Source organism: Saccopteryx leptura, chromosome 12 (assembly GCF_036850995.1).
Source record: "Saccopteryx leptura isolate mSacLep1 chromosome 12, mSacLep1_pri_phased_curated, whole genome shotgun sequence".
In the NCBI taxonomy this organism is placed as follows: Eukaryota; Metazoa; Chordata; class Mammalia; order Chiroptera; family Emballonuridae; genus Saccopteryx; species Saccopteryx leptura.
This window is the reverse complement of record NC_089514.1, coordinates 10,839,791-10,852,471: the sequence shown is the minus strand read 5'-3', so window position 1 is coordinate 10,852,471 and position 12,681 is coordinate 10,839,791. Positions and strand designations below refer to the sequence as shown.

The following is a 12,681-nucleotide window of genomic DNA, read 5'->3' as shown; positions in this document are numbered from 1 at the left end:
CACCAGGGGGCGATGCTCTGCCCCTCCGGGGCGTCGCTCTACCGTGACCAGAGCCACTCTAGCGCCTGGGGCAGAGGCCGAGGAGCCATCCCCAGCACCCGGGCCATCTTTGCTCCAATGGAGCCTTGGCTGTAGGAGGGGAAGAGAGAGACAGAGAGGAAAGAGGGGGTGGGGGGTGGAGAAGCAAATGGGCGCTTCTCCTATGTGCCCTGGCCGGGAATTGAACCCGGGTCCCCCGCACGCCAGGCCTACGCTCTACCGCTGAGCCAACTGGCCAGGGCCTCTGGGCACGTTTTAATGTTCATTCGGTGGTCATTGTTAGCTGATCTTATTATCATTGTCACTCATGGAGAAGCTCAGGGACCCAGGGAGACACACAATGAGACACCCCAGGCAGCTGGACACAAGACGCCCTCCCAAGTCCACACTCGCACGGGGCCCCAACCCCCACAGCGGGTCAGGCACACTTGTGAGCAGTAAGCGAAGCGTGTTCTTGGTCCTCGCTGTCCTCAGGCAGCAATGAGGGCTCAGGAGAGGAAAGGCCAGGGGTCCTGCTCCCGGGGAGCTCCCGGGCCGCCTGTGAGAGGAGAGCGGGCACACGGGAGCTGCCGGCTTGGCCGAGCTGTGTGTGACGGCACCCTCCCTGCCAGGGAGGGGCACAGAGGGGCCCAGAGTTGTAAAGAGCTCAGTTTGGGGCGTGTCTGGGTTTGAGGTCTCTGGGGGGTGGTTTACCAAGTGCTCTGGAGATATTTAGGGGCCCCATGCTGGTGTGGGGGTCCTTAGGGTGGGCAGTGGGTGGGCTTTGTGACTCCGGGTGCAGGGAGACGGAGCGGGGACTGGGCAGCGCTCTGCCTGTAGGCACGAGGCCTTACTGGCTGCATCTCTGGGAAGCAGTCTGAGACCAGGTCTCCCCTTTGGCTGTGAGTCTGGTGGGCTCTCCAGGCTGAACTCTGCCTTCAGCTGAGGCCTGCAGACTCCCAGAGATGGCGGGTGTCTGGTTAGAACCGTGACCCAGGAAGAGTCTAGAGCCAGACCCTGGCCCTCCACGGCACTCCTGAGTCAAGAGAAGCCGGGTGGCAAGCTGAGGGCACCGAGCGGGGGGTTGGGCGGGAGAGACAGTGGGGCCAGTCTCCAGACAGGTGGTTTACTGAGAACCACCCACGGACCGCTGAGCCCTGGGTTGGGGCCTTGGTCACACGCTTGGCCATGAACGGGTCCCTTGAGACCTGGACCTCAGCTTCTTCCTTCACCTAAGGCCCCAGCTGATGTCCTTCTAGAAGCAGAGATTTCCCAAGCTCTGCTCCACTAGAGTCCTGCCGGCCACCACCCTGTCTTGTCTGTGAGGGAAAGAGGCAAATTCTGTTATGCACCTGGAACTCCACTAACCGGGACCCTCCCTGGCGTGGCAGGTGCTTACAGGAAGTGTGGCAGTGGGAGGAGAGAGCCCGTGTGATGAGGTGCCAGGCTTCTCTCAGACTTCCACACCTAGACCAGAGAAGACAGGGTGTAGCTGCAAGCCCCCCTCCCCTCTCCCTCCCCCTCTCCTTTCCTCTCCCCCTTCCCCTTCCCTTTCCCCTCCCCTCTCCCTCCCCCTCTCCTTTCCTCTCCCCCTTCCCCTCCCCCTCCCCCTCCCCCTTCCTCTCCTTCTCCCCTCCCCCTTCTCCTCCCCCTCCCCCTCCCCCTCCCCCTTCCCCTCCCCCTTCCCCTCCCTTTCCCCTCCCCTCTCCCTCCCCCTCTCCTTTCCTCTCCCCCTTCCCTCCCCCTTCCCCTCCCCCTCCCCCTCCCCCTTCCCCTCCCTTTCCCCCTCCCCTCTCCCTCCCCCTCTCCTTTCCTCTCCCCCTTCCCCTCCCCCTTCCCCTCCCCCTCCCCCTTCCCCTCCCCCTTCCCCTCCCTTTCCCCTCCCCTCTCCCTCCCCCTCTCCTTTCCTCTCCCCCTTCCCCTCCCCCTCCCCCTCCTCCTCCCCTTTCCCCTCCCCTCTCCCTCCCCCTCTCCTTTCCTCTCCCCCTCCCTTTCCCCCTTCCTCTCCTTCTCCCCTTCCCCTTCCCCTCCCCCTTCCCTCCCCCCTCCCCCTCCCCCTCCCCCTCCCCCTTCCCTTCCCCTCCCCCTTTCCCTCCCCCTTCCCCTCCCTTTCCCCTCCCCTCTCCCTCCCCCTCTCCTTTCCTCTCCCCCTTCCCTCCCCCTCCCTTTCCCCCTTCCCCTCCCCCTCCCCCTCCTCCTCCCCTTTCCCCTCCCCTCTCCCTCCCCCTCTCCTTTCCTCTCCCCCTCCCTTTCCCCTTCCTCTCCTTCTCCCCTCCCCCTCCCCCTCCCCCTCCCCCTTCCCTCCCCCCTTCCCCTCCCCCTTCCCCCCTTCCCCTTCTGGGGCCTGTTAGCCACACCCCCTCCATCTCCAGCCCAGAAGGAGGGTGGCAGTCAATCTCTCTCATCCTGACAACTAAGGGACTGGGTGTGGCCACATCCTGTCTAGAACAGGATAGGAAATGAATTTTGAGAGCAGAGACATAGGAGGGAAGCGCAGGGTGGGAGGTGGGACGTCAGGCGTGTGGCCGCCCCGGGACATGACCTGACGCAGCCCGGTCTCTAACTCATTCCTATAGAAACCACATCAGTCACACCCTCCATTCATGGCCTCCTTTCATTCATTCATTTATTTGAAGTTTATTGAACATCTACTCTACGTTGGGTACCATGCCCACCCTGCTTCTTTTCAACAATAAAAAAAAAAAAAAAAAGGCAAAATGACTCAGCAGTAAAATAAGACTTTAAAAAAAAACCAAAACTTTCCTTCAAACTCTACCCTTCCGTCTGGCAATTGTACAATGAAGGTGTTATTGACACCCGATTCTTAATGGTTTCTTAAGGCAGGGCTCTTTAGCATTTCCGTTCACAAAGCTGAATCAGTGAGACTTGCCTTACCCACTTAGAAAGTTGAGAATGGCACGTCTCCTGTTATCTCTGGGTCCCGTGGGAGGCCGTGGAGATCCAGGGGAGCCCTCTCTCTCCTCTCAAATGTCTCCGCTCATTCCTCTGTCCCGGTGTCCTGCTGGAGAGGAGGAGGTAGCGGTCTCCAGGGCCCGGCTGGTCCCCAGCGTGTGGCCCTCACCGCAGAGCCAGTCTCCGGAGTTGAGGGGCGGGGTGGGCAGCAGGGAGGGGCAGGGTGGGATCGGTGGGGCCCAGGGTGGGCGGGCCCACTTCAGCCCTCGCTCACCTCTGCGTTCTCTCTCTTTCTCTGTTTCAGTCTGGGAGACAGAGGCCATCGGTAAGAGGAGCCCTGGAGGGGACAGACTGCTGACCACCTGTCCCTCTGTCCATCCAGCTGGAACCCAGCCCTGGCTGCTGGGAATGGGTGGTGGTGGGGGGGGATAGAGAGGCTCATCAGGACCAGTTCTTCCCTCCTCCCCCTTCCTGCTGGGCCATCCTGGAGGTGGGGGTGGGTGGGCAGGGGGACGGAGGACATGGCCCTTAGCCTCAGGGTGCTCATGGGCTCTCTTTGGGAGGATGAGACTCACCCACGGAGGGGTTGGGAACAAGCCCACGGGGGAGGGGGCGGCGTGTGTGCAAGCCTGGATGTGTGCGTGTGCCCACTCAGACACTGACATCCCCAGGTGGCTGCGGAGTTGGAACGCACAGCAGGCTTGCCTCAGAAGCAGGATTTGGAGAAATAGAGGGACAGGGAGGTTCATTGCTAGGAGAGGAGTCAGCATGGGTGGGGGTGGGAGTAGGGTCCGGAGGGAAAGAGCTGAGGATTACGTCCTTGGTTCCGGGTCCCCTTTGAGGAGAGTGGTCCCGGGTGGGGGTGGGGTGGGGTGGGGTTGAGCAGCGAAGAAGAAACCCCAAGCCCAGGACTGGTGTGGCTGTTCCCTGTTTTTTCCTCGAAAAGGCCCGGTCATCCTTTTTCCTTCCTCTCCCACTCTGGAGGGGGCCCGCGGGTCACCCCGACAAGGTCCCATTTCCACTTCCGGTGGTCCTGAGGGGGAACTGGGTCATTGGAAGCATCAGGAGCACAGACATACAAAGCAATGTGACTGCAGTCAGAACATGCCGTGTGTGTGTCAGAAGGGGGTGCCGGCGGCTGCTGGGCCGCCTCTTGGCTGAGACCCCAGCCCCGGTCCCCCAGACCGCGGGCAGCCTTGGCCTTCCCGTGGGGAGAGCCAGTGTGGACAGCCCCGGCGAGCTGACAGCCCGGCGTTCGGACTCAATGCCCGCGTCTGTGTTTTGCAGGAGAGTTTGGTTTTGAAGACAGCAACTCCTTGCATCTCTCAGGTAAATTGGGGTCAAGCCTGGGCTGGCTGGAAGAGGGGGGGCCTCTGCTGATGCGTGAGTGTGGGGACCCCTCTGCCAGGCCAGGCTGTGCCTCTCTGTGGCTATGTGCTCTGTGGCAGGTCCCTTGTCCTCTCTGATAAAACCCTGGATCTTCCCCCTGGCACCTAGCACTCCGGGGCTCAGAACATTGTGCATCCAATTTTGGGGGCAACACAGACCTCTTGGAGCCCCAGAGAAAGAGCTGGACCAGGTGGCCCCTAGCTTCGAACTCCCATGTGCAGAATGGCCGTTCCCCCTCCTTTCACTGTGGTCACAGTCCCCCAGTGCACTTGTTAAAACGCAGGCGCCTGGGCCCTCGCCCAGAGTCTTTAATTTAGTAGACCTGGGGGGAGGGGCTCTGAGAAGGTGTATCTCTGGCCGGGCTCCAGGTGCCGTGGATGGGCGGGTCTAGAGCCACTGCCCTGAGGTCCTGTACGCCTGTGACTGGGGACGAAGAGCCTAGGACAGGGACCCGCGCGGTCACGGCGGGGTTCCGACAGTCGGGAGGGCGCTGGAACAGTAATAGCGTGGCCGACTCGTGGCGGAGTTCTGAGCAAAGAGGCTTCTCTGTCCCTGCGCCCACACTGTGTGATAAAAAGAAAAAAAGGAGAATAAAAGAAAGGAAATGGCGCCTACCTCTAGGACACTTTTTAAAAAATTGTTTTCCGAAGTGGCTTCCCCTTCCTCTCCCCACCACCCCGACGTGGGCAAGGCGGAGAGGGGGTGAGGCCGTGTCCCCGGGAGGTGTGGGCACTCTGGACGGACGAGGTGTTCACGGGGACTTGGGGAGGAGCTTGCCGGGAGCAGGCGAGACAGGTTTGCTGGGAGCAGGAACAGCTGGCGTAGAACTTGACGTGGAAGTGACTCCGTCCCTCCCTGGGCTTGCCAGGCGTCCTCCTTGTCCTGTGTGGTAGGACGCAGGGTCCCAGAGGCTGTGGAGACCGGGGCCCCCTCTGCCACGGCTCTTTCACGGCAGGGTCACCGCCCTTCTGCTGCTCCCTGAAGCCCCGGAATGTGCCTTTTTAACTCTCTGGCTAAAAGAACTGGCTTCAGAGCTTCCCACTCAGCCAGCAAGGGCCTGAGGCTGGAGAGGTGGGGGCGAGGTTTTCTGTCTCAGCCTCTGCCCTCGCCTCCTTCCAGAGCTCTCCAGAGGTGGCCTCGGCCACAGAGTGAGGGGTTCCTCCAACAACCTGGGAGGCGGAGCCCCTTTGCTGCAGGTGTCTCTTGCAGGCAAAGTCCTGGGCACAAAATCCTGTGAAAGAGAGCACCATGCCCTGTGTCCTAATCCAGTGGTCCCCAACCTTTTTTGGGCCACGGACCGGTTTAATGTCAGAAAATATTTTCACGGACCGGCCTTTAGGGTGGGACGGATAAATGTATCACGTGACTAAGACAAGCGTCAAGAGTGAGTCTTAGACGGATGTAACAGAGGGAATCTGGTCATTTTAAAAAAATAAAACATCATTCAGACTTAAATATAAATAAAACGGAAATAATGTAAGTTATTTATTCTTTCTCTGCGGACCGGTACCAAATGGCCCACGGACTGGTACCGGTTCGTGGCCCAGGGGTTGGGGACCACTGTCCTAATGTACTGTGGGGACTCCCAAGAAGCCAGTGCGGGAACAGGGGTCGATCTGGGGCCACCCTCAGGGGCTGGGCTGGCGGCAGTGGCTTGCCTCCTGCCTCTCCCTGGACACCCGTGGGTCACCCTTACAGACGATCAGGAGAGGGGAGGATGAACTAAGTAACCCTTAACGGCTAAAACAGCCCCAGGCGTGGTGAAACCAGCCTGGCCCCCACTGCACTACACCCAATGACTCCTGCCCCCTCTAGCGTCCCACAAAATGGCCCTTTAAAGCCAATCAAAAGAAAACGAACATATGTTAGTGACAGAAAACAGACCTCTAAACCTGGAAAGGCAGAAGTTCTTTTGAAAAAAAACAACAACAGCCCAAGTATATATCCTAATAAGATCGTGTGCCAGGTTAATGGAGGTCTGGTTCTTGTTAATGAAGTGCTCCGTGTCCCTTCGGTGCGGGGTGTTGCAGCTGCTGGCAGGCCCAGAGCTCCCAGGAAAGTGTCACCTAGGGTTGAGTTTCTCAAGGTGTGTGGGGAACTCACAGCTCAAGGTCACTCAAGGTGACTTCTGGACCAGAATCCCTTGGGGGAGGGGTGGGATATGTGGTCTTGGGATGTCTGTTTCTGATCCCAGGGTGCTCGGCTCCCAGAAGTTTGAGATGTGCTCAGGCATTTCCCTGCTGAGCCTTTGCCGGTTCCGAAAGCTAGGGAGGATGGATTCAGCCCAGCCCCGTCCCCTTGTTATGGAATCAGCTTGCACTGCCCCCCACCTCCAAGTCCTTTGTAAAGGCTGAGCCCGAGTCCGCGGGCAATCGCTGCGTGCCTTTAGACAGCGGAGGGTTTCAGGACCCTGGAGTCGCCGTGCTTCCCAGAGGCGCATATGGGTTTCCAGGCATCCCCACTTCCCAAGTAACTTCCGAACAAGAATTTCAGGGACCCCTCTTGAATCACTGTCATGCCTCTACGTTCTCCTTCTGCTGCAGGCTTGAGGGTGGTCAGCCGGAACTGCACGGAGGACGGCTGGTCGGAGCCGTTCCCTTACTACACGGATGCTTGTGGGCTGGATGACTATGGCGAATACGAGAGCTGGGACCAGGTGAGTGTCTGCCCTGCCCCCCGCCCCCACCTGGGAGCAGTGGAGGTGGTGCTGAAGAGGCCTTGACTCCCGCTGGGACTGTGGGACTCTCAGGTCCCCAGGCAGCACTCACGAGCACGCCCTGTGTACCCGGGCCAGACACGCACACGGAGGCCAATGGGATGCGCTCATTCTGGGCTGGGAAGCGGCTGGTTTGCTGCCTGAGCTCCCTCAGCCCTCGTCATGTGTCCCCCACCTCCCTGGCTACTCCCCCAGGATACCCAGCCTTGCTGTGGCCCAGCAAGTGGGGGGGGGGGTTGCTGCCAGACCCAGCAGGGGTCCTCGTGGACCCTTTCCTAGGCTGAGGCGGGTGCCCACTGGGACTGGTCAGTGGTCCTGCATTCCACAAGCACTGACGAGTGTGGACACTGTGCAGAGGGGACGCAGGCTTGGGGAGGTCCCGGCGGCAGAGGCACTGCTGGGGGCGTGGAGGAGGGGAGGTCAGCAAGAGGAGAAGGGAGGAAGGAGGAGCTGGGTGGTGGGCCCAGAGGAGGGCGGGCCCTGGCCTGGGAGACTGGGCCTGGGAGACTGGGGCAGCCCCCGTGAACCTCTGCCTGCTCTGTGCCCTGCTCCAGGACTATTACTACCTGTCGGTGAAGGCCCTGTACACGGTTGGCTACAGCACGTCCCTCGTCACCCTCACCACTGCCATGGTCATCCTGTGTCGCTTTCGGTGAGACCTTCCGCAGGGTGCCCAGGAGCTCAGCGTGCCCCGGTTCAGAGCCCCGTCCCTAGGATAACGTGGGAAACCCCAGAGAGGGCAGCTGGCCTGCCCGGGGCCGGAGACCTGCGTGCCTCCCTCGTCTTTTCCTGGTCCAGACAGAAAGGTCATTGGAGGGAGAAGTCTAGCCTCGAGGAGGAGTCCTGGGGCCGGGTGACAGGGGCCTGAAGCTCGGGGAGGCGGGAGGAAGGGGTGGTCTAGGTGGGAGACCCCATTGAGACAGAGCCAGGCAGGGGGCCCAGAGCAGACCCCGGGGAGGGGGGGGTTAGAATGCCGTGGGGTCGCCGCTTCAAGGCCGCCTCTTCCGCTGGTGTAGGAAGCTGCACTGTACCCGAAACTTCATCCACATGAACCTGTTTGTGTCCTTCATGCTGAGGGCCATCTCTGTCTTCATCAAAGACTGGATCCTGTATGCGGAGCGGGACAGCAGCCACTGCTCCGTCTCCACCGTGAGTGAGCTGAGCCCTCCCGGGCCATCCTGCCCCCCACTGCTCTCCGGCACTGTCCCCAGACTGTCCCCAGGGAACACAGAAACCCGGGGACGATCACGGGGCTGCGGCGGCCCATGAGTCCCCCGTGTGGCACCACCTCCTGTCCCTCGGCACGGGCGGGCGTGCTCTTGGCAGAGCGGGCGAAGGTTGGATGGGAAGGCCGGGTTCCACTTGGCTGAGGAGGAACGTGGGCTCGGAGAGAGGCCTGGCCTGGCCCCTGGTCATTAATCGCCCAGGACGGAGTCCAGGGGCTGATGGCCTGGCCTTCTTTCTAGACCACCTCCTCGGGCCTTGGGCCTTTGGGAGGTCAGCAGAGAAGATAGGTTTTGGTGAGATAGGGTAGAAAAAGCAGTTCAGAGCACAGGGCCTTGATCTCGGAGAGCACAGGTAGAGGAAGTCTCTCTGAGATTTGTGGGGGCCAGGAGAGTCACCCCACCCCAGGGTGCCTAAAGCCCTCGTTTTATCAAGGAGCCTCTGCAGGGACCTCCCTGCTCACCTGTCCTTCTTTGACCCGGGCAGTGTGGCCTGTATGGGCAGCTTCGACTCAGAGTCACAGACTGCTGCGGTTTTACTCCTCGGGTCCAGGAGTGCTGCATTTCAGACCCTGCAGATACGTGAGCCCGAGAGGCCAGAGCGGGAGGGTCCAAGGGATCCTGCCCGGTCCTGCCGGGCTGGACTTCCAGGGCTCTGCGGGGCGGGGCTGGGGGCTCACGTCCCCTCCCACCCCACCCCACCCCCCGGCTCTCCCTGTGTCTCTCTCTCGGCAGGTGGAGTGCAAGGCCGTGATGGTTTTCTTTCACTACTGCGTTGTGTCCAACTACTTCTGGCTGTTCATCGAGGGCCTGTACCTCTTCACCCTGCTGGTGGAGACCTTCTTCCCCGAGAGAAGATACTTCTACTGGTACACCATTATTGGCTGGGGTAGGTCACTGGCCAGGCTCGAGGCTCACGGCCAGGCGTGTCCTTGGTGCCACCATCAGGGAGTGCCAGGTCAGGGGAGGAGGGACTTCCCCACCCCCCCCATTGATGGCGCGCACCCGCTTCCTGGACTCTTTCTTGCTTTTCCTGCCCGCAGAAAGCGCTCTGCCTGGGGGGTATGCGCAGGGAGTCCTCTGGGAGGCACAATGCCCCGCGGTCTGAGGGAGACGTGAACCCCTAGGAGGCCTGCGTCTAAGGGACAGTCAGGGCCCCCAGGGCTCCAGGTCGGAGCCCCCTGTCTGAGTGGGAACAATATCCTGAGAAGGATGCCAGACCCTGTAGGGGTTCCTGTTATCACAGCACTCCTCTTCTTGCTCTTGCAGGGACCCCAACTGTGTGTGTGGCCGTGTGGGCCGTGCTGAGACTCTACTTCGACGACATCGGGTGAGTGCGAGCCTGAGAGCTGGGGCAGGAGCCCCAGGGAGGGTCTGCCACGTGGGTTCAGGAGCCCCAGGGAGTGTCTGCCACGTGGGTTCAGGAGCCCCAGGGAGGGTCTGCCTCGTGGGTTCAGGAGCCCCAGGGAGGGTCTGCCTCGTGGGTTCAGGAGCCCCAGGGAGGGTCTGCCACGTGGGTTCAGGAGCCCCAGGGAGGGTCTGCCTCGTGGGTTCAGGAGCCCCAGGGAGGGTCTGCCTCGTGGGTTCAGGAGCCCCAGGGAGGGTCTGCCTCGTGGGTTCAGGAGCCCCAGGGAGGGTCTGCCTCGTGGGTTCAGGAGCCCCAGGGAGGGTCTGCCACGTGGGTTCAGGAGCCCCAGGGAGGGTCTGCCTCGTGGGTTCAGGAGCCCCAGGGAGGGTCTGCCTCGTGGGTTCAGGAGCCCCAGGGAGGGTCTGCCTCGTGGGTTCAGGAGCCCCAGGGAGGGTCTGCCTCGTGGGTTCAGGAGCCCCAGGGAGGGTCTGCCTCGTGGGTTCAGGAGCCCCAGGGAGGGTCTGCCTTGTGGGTTCAGGAGCCCCAGGGAGGGTCTGCCACGTGGGTTCAGGAGCCCCAGGGAGGGTCTGCCTCGTGGGTTCTCCGCGGCTGCCCTGACTCCACGTTAACTCGCCCGGACTGCGCACCGCGCCCTGGGCACCCACTATGCCCTGGGCCCGCCACGGTGGAAGGCAGTGAGAACACGCAGGGTTTCAGAGCCCCGCTCTGCTCCTGGGCCCGGAGCCCAGTGTCTGTTTTCCTTTTAGGGAAGGGAGAAAGGGGTTTAAGGATAAGTTGTGCCCCACAGGGGGAATATATGGCCCTTATCCAGGAGGCCTTTGGTGATCCTGAGTCTTGGGCTTCCAGCCCTGCTTTGACAGAGGAGCGGAGGGAAGGACCGTGGCCCTGGGAGCGCTCCTTCCAGCCGGCCCTCCTCGGGTAGCTGCAGGAAAAGAAGCACCAGCCGGGGGCCAGAGAGAGCCATGGTCCTGCAGGCGTCCTGCCCCCGCGTATAATCTCTCTTCTTTCTCTCCATCTTTCAGCTGCTGGGATATGAATGACAACACGGCTCTGTGGTGGGTGATCAAAGGCCCCGTGATCGGTTCCATAATGGTGAGTGTCCTTGGGACGAGGAGCAGGGAAGAGGTGGTGGATTGGACAGCAAGGCAGGGCAGGAGAAGAAATATAGAGGTCACCAACCTAAACCAACCTTTTTCATGGCCGCATGGTATTCTGTGACACGGATATGCATATTTAGCTATCCTGATAGCGTTGGTCATTTATATTGTCTCAGTTTTCCTCATCATGAACGATACTACCAGGAACAGTTCAGTGCATAATTTTGAGTGCACGTGGATATTTATTTCGAATAAATCCTTAAAAGTGGAATTGCTGGGTCAATTGTCTACTACACTTGTACTATCATCCATCATTTAAATTTTTACACAGTCTTATGGAGGGGAAATAGTTGCTCAGTGCTTTAATGTGCATATTTCTCCATATTGTTAGTTAGTGCCAAAGGGTATTTTTTCCCAGATGTTTATTGACAAGGTGTTTTTATTCTGGTTATTACCTTTTTACTTACTTATTTTGGCTTATTTTTCTAGCCCACTGGTTGTCTTTCTTACTGTTTGAAGGATGGTAACACTTTATTTGGTATACATGTTGTAAGTGTGTTTCCAAGATGGCCTAACTCTTGTACAGCCCAAATATCAGACTTTCTCTTCACAAATTCTGGGCCTTGTTTCTTGTTTAAGAAGGACTTTCCAGACCTAAGATAAAAAAATATGCTTCTTAATTGTTTTGGCACATGTTTGTGGATTGGGTTATTACATGCTTTAATTCAGCTGAGATTTTATCTCCTTGATCTGAAATGATACCTAATTTTAGTTTTTTCCCCAATGGATTAATGTTCTACCCTCTCAATTCTTTTTATTGATTAGCTCATCCTTTCTTCATTATGTTGAAATGCCATTGTACCATAAACATTCACTGTATTCTGTTTGGTTCCAGATTTCCTATTCTGTGGTACTAATCTATTAGATTTTCCCATGACCCATACCCCTTGGGCTAGTTACTGTAATATTGTAGCATGCTTTTGTATCTGGGATGCTAATTTCCCCTCTTTTATTCTTCAAAATTTTTATTGCTCATTGTTCTTTTTCAGGTAGATTTCAAATCCCTTTGCAAATTGCAAAAGAAAAAAAAAAAAAGAAAGAAAGCCTAGTTGAAATTTTTATAGGAATGACATTGAATTGAGGAACTGATTTGGCAGATTTAATTACCCCACCCCACCCCCCTCCCTGCCCATCCACAGTTTTGCTTTCTAAGTTTTCAGTTACTTGTGGTCAACTGTGGTCTGGGAAAATTATTAAATGGAAAATTGCAGAAATACGCAATTCCTAAGTCTTAGATTGGAAATTAGAGGCCACGGTGAGGAACGTGATGAAATCTCGCTTTGTCCCATACCGGACCTCCCAGGCGCGAGCCCTCTCTTCGTCCAGTGCAGACCCACTGGAGAGGCTCACAAGCCCGAGAGTCACTTAGCAGCTCTCTTGGTTATCAGATGGATATTTTGAAAGAGAGAGAGAGAGAGAGAGAGAGAGAGAGAGAGAGAGAGAACATTCACATAACTTATACTACAGTGTATTGTTATAGTTGCTCTGTTTTGTTATTAGGTAGTGTTAATCTCTTACTGTGTCTATTATATAAATTAAACTTTATCATATATATATATATATATGATTTGGTACTATCTGTGCAAGCACCCACTGGGGGTCTTGGAAAGTATCTCTTGTGAATAAGGAGGGATGCTTGCAACTGATTTTCTTAAAATACTCTCTCCAAGCCTGACCTGTGGTGGTGCAGTAGATAAAGCGTCGACCAATTATGCTGAGGTTGCCGGTTCAAAACCCTGAGATTACCCAGTCAAGGCACATATGGGAGTTGATGCTTCCTGCTCCTCCCCTCTTCTCTCTCTCTCTCTCTTTCTATTCTTTCGCTCCTCTCTAAAATGAATAAAGTCTTTAAAAATAAAAAAAAATACTCTCTCCAAAAAAAAAAATACTGTCTTT

The 12,681-nt window shown here is 57.8% G+C and overlaps 1 protein-coding gene across 4 annotated transcripts in view; it reads left to right on the top strand.

Moving 5' to 3' along the window:
* ADCYAP1R1 (ADCYAP receptor type I) overlaps positions 1-12,681 on the top strand; it is a 61,303-nt gene that overhangs the window by 23,561 nt on the left and 25,061 nt on the right. For all 4 annotated transcript variants that reach the window (XM_066353832.1, XM_066353834.1, XM_066353833.1 and 1 more), the window contains exons 5-12: positions 3,236-3,256; positions 4,219-4,260; positions 6,864-6,976; positions 7,591-7,688; positions 8,053-8,185; positions 8,995-9,148; positions 9,529-9,589; positions 10,651-10,720. In XM_066353832.1, coding sequence (XP_066209929.1) covers positions 3,236-3,256; positions 4,219-4,260; positions 6,864-6,976; positions 7,591-7,688; positions 8,053-8,185; positions 8,995-9,148; positions 9,529-9,589; positions 10,651-10,720 — 692 coding nt within the window. The remainder of the gene's footprint in view (positions 1-3,235; positions 3,257-4,218; positions 4,261-6,863; positions 6,977-7,590; positions 7,689-8,052; positions 8,186-8,994; positions 9,149-9,528; positions 9,590-10,650; positions 10,721-12,681) is intronic.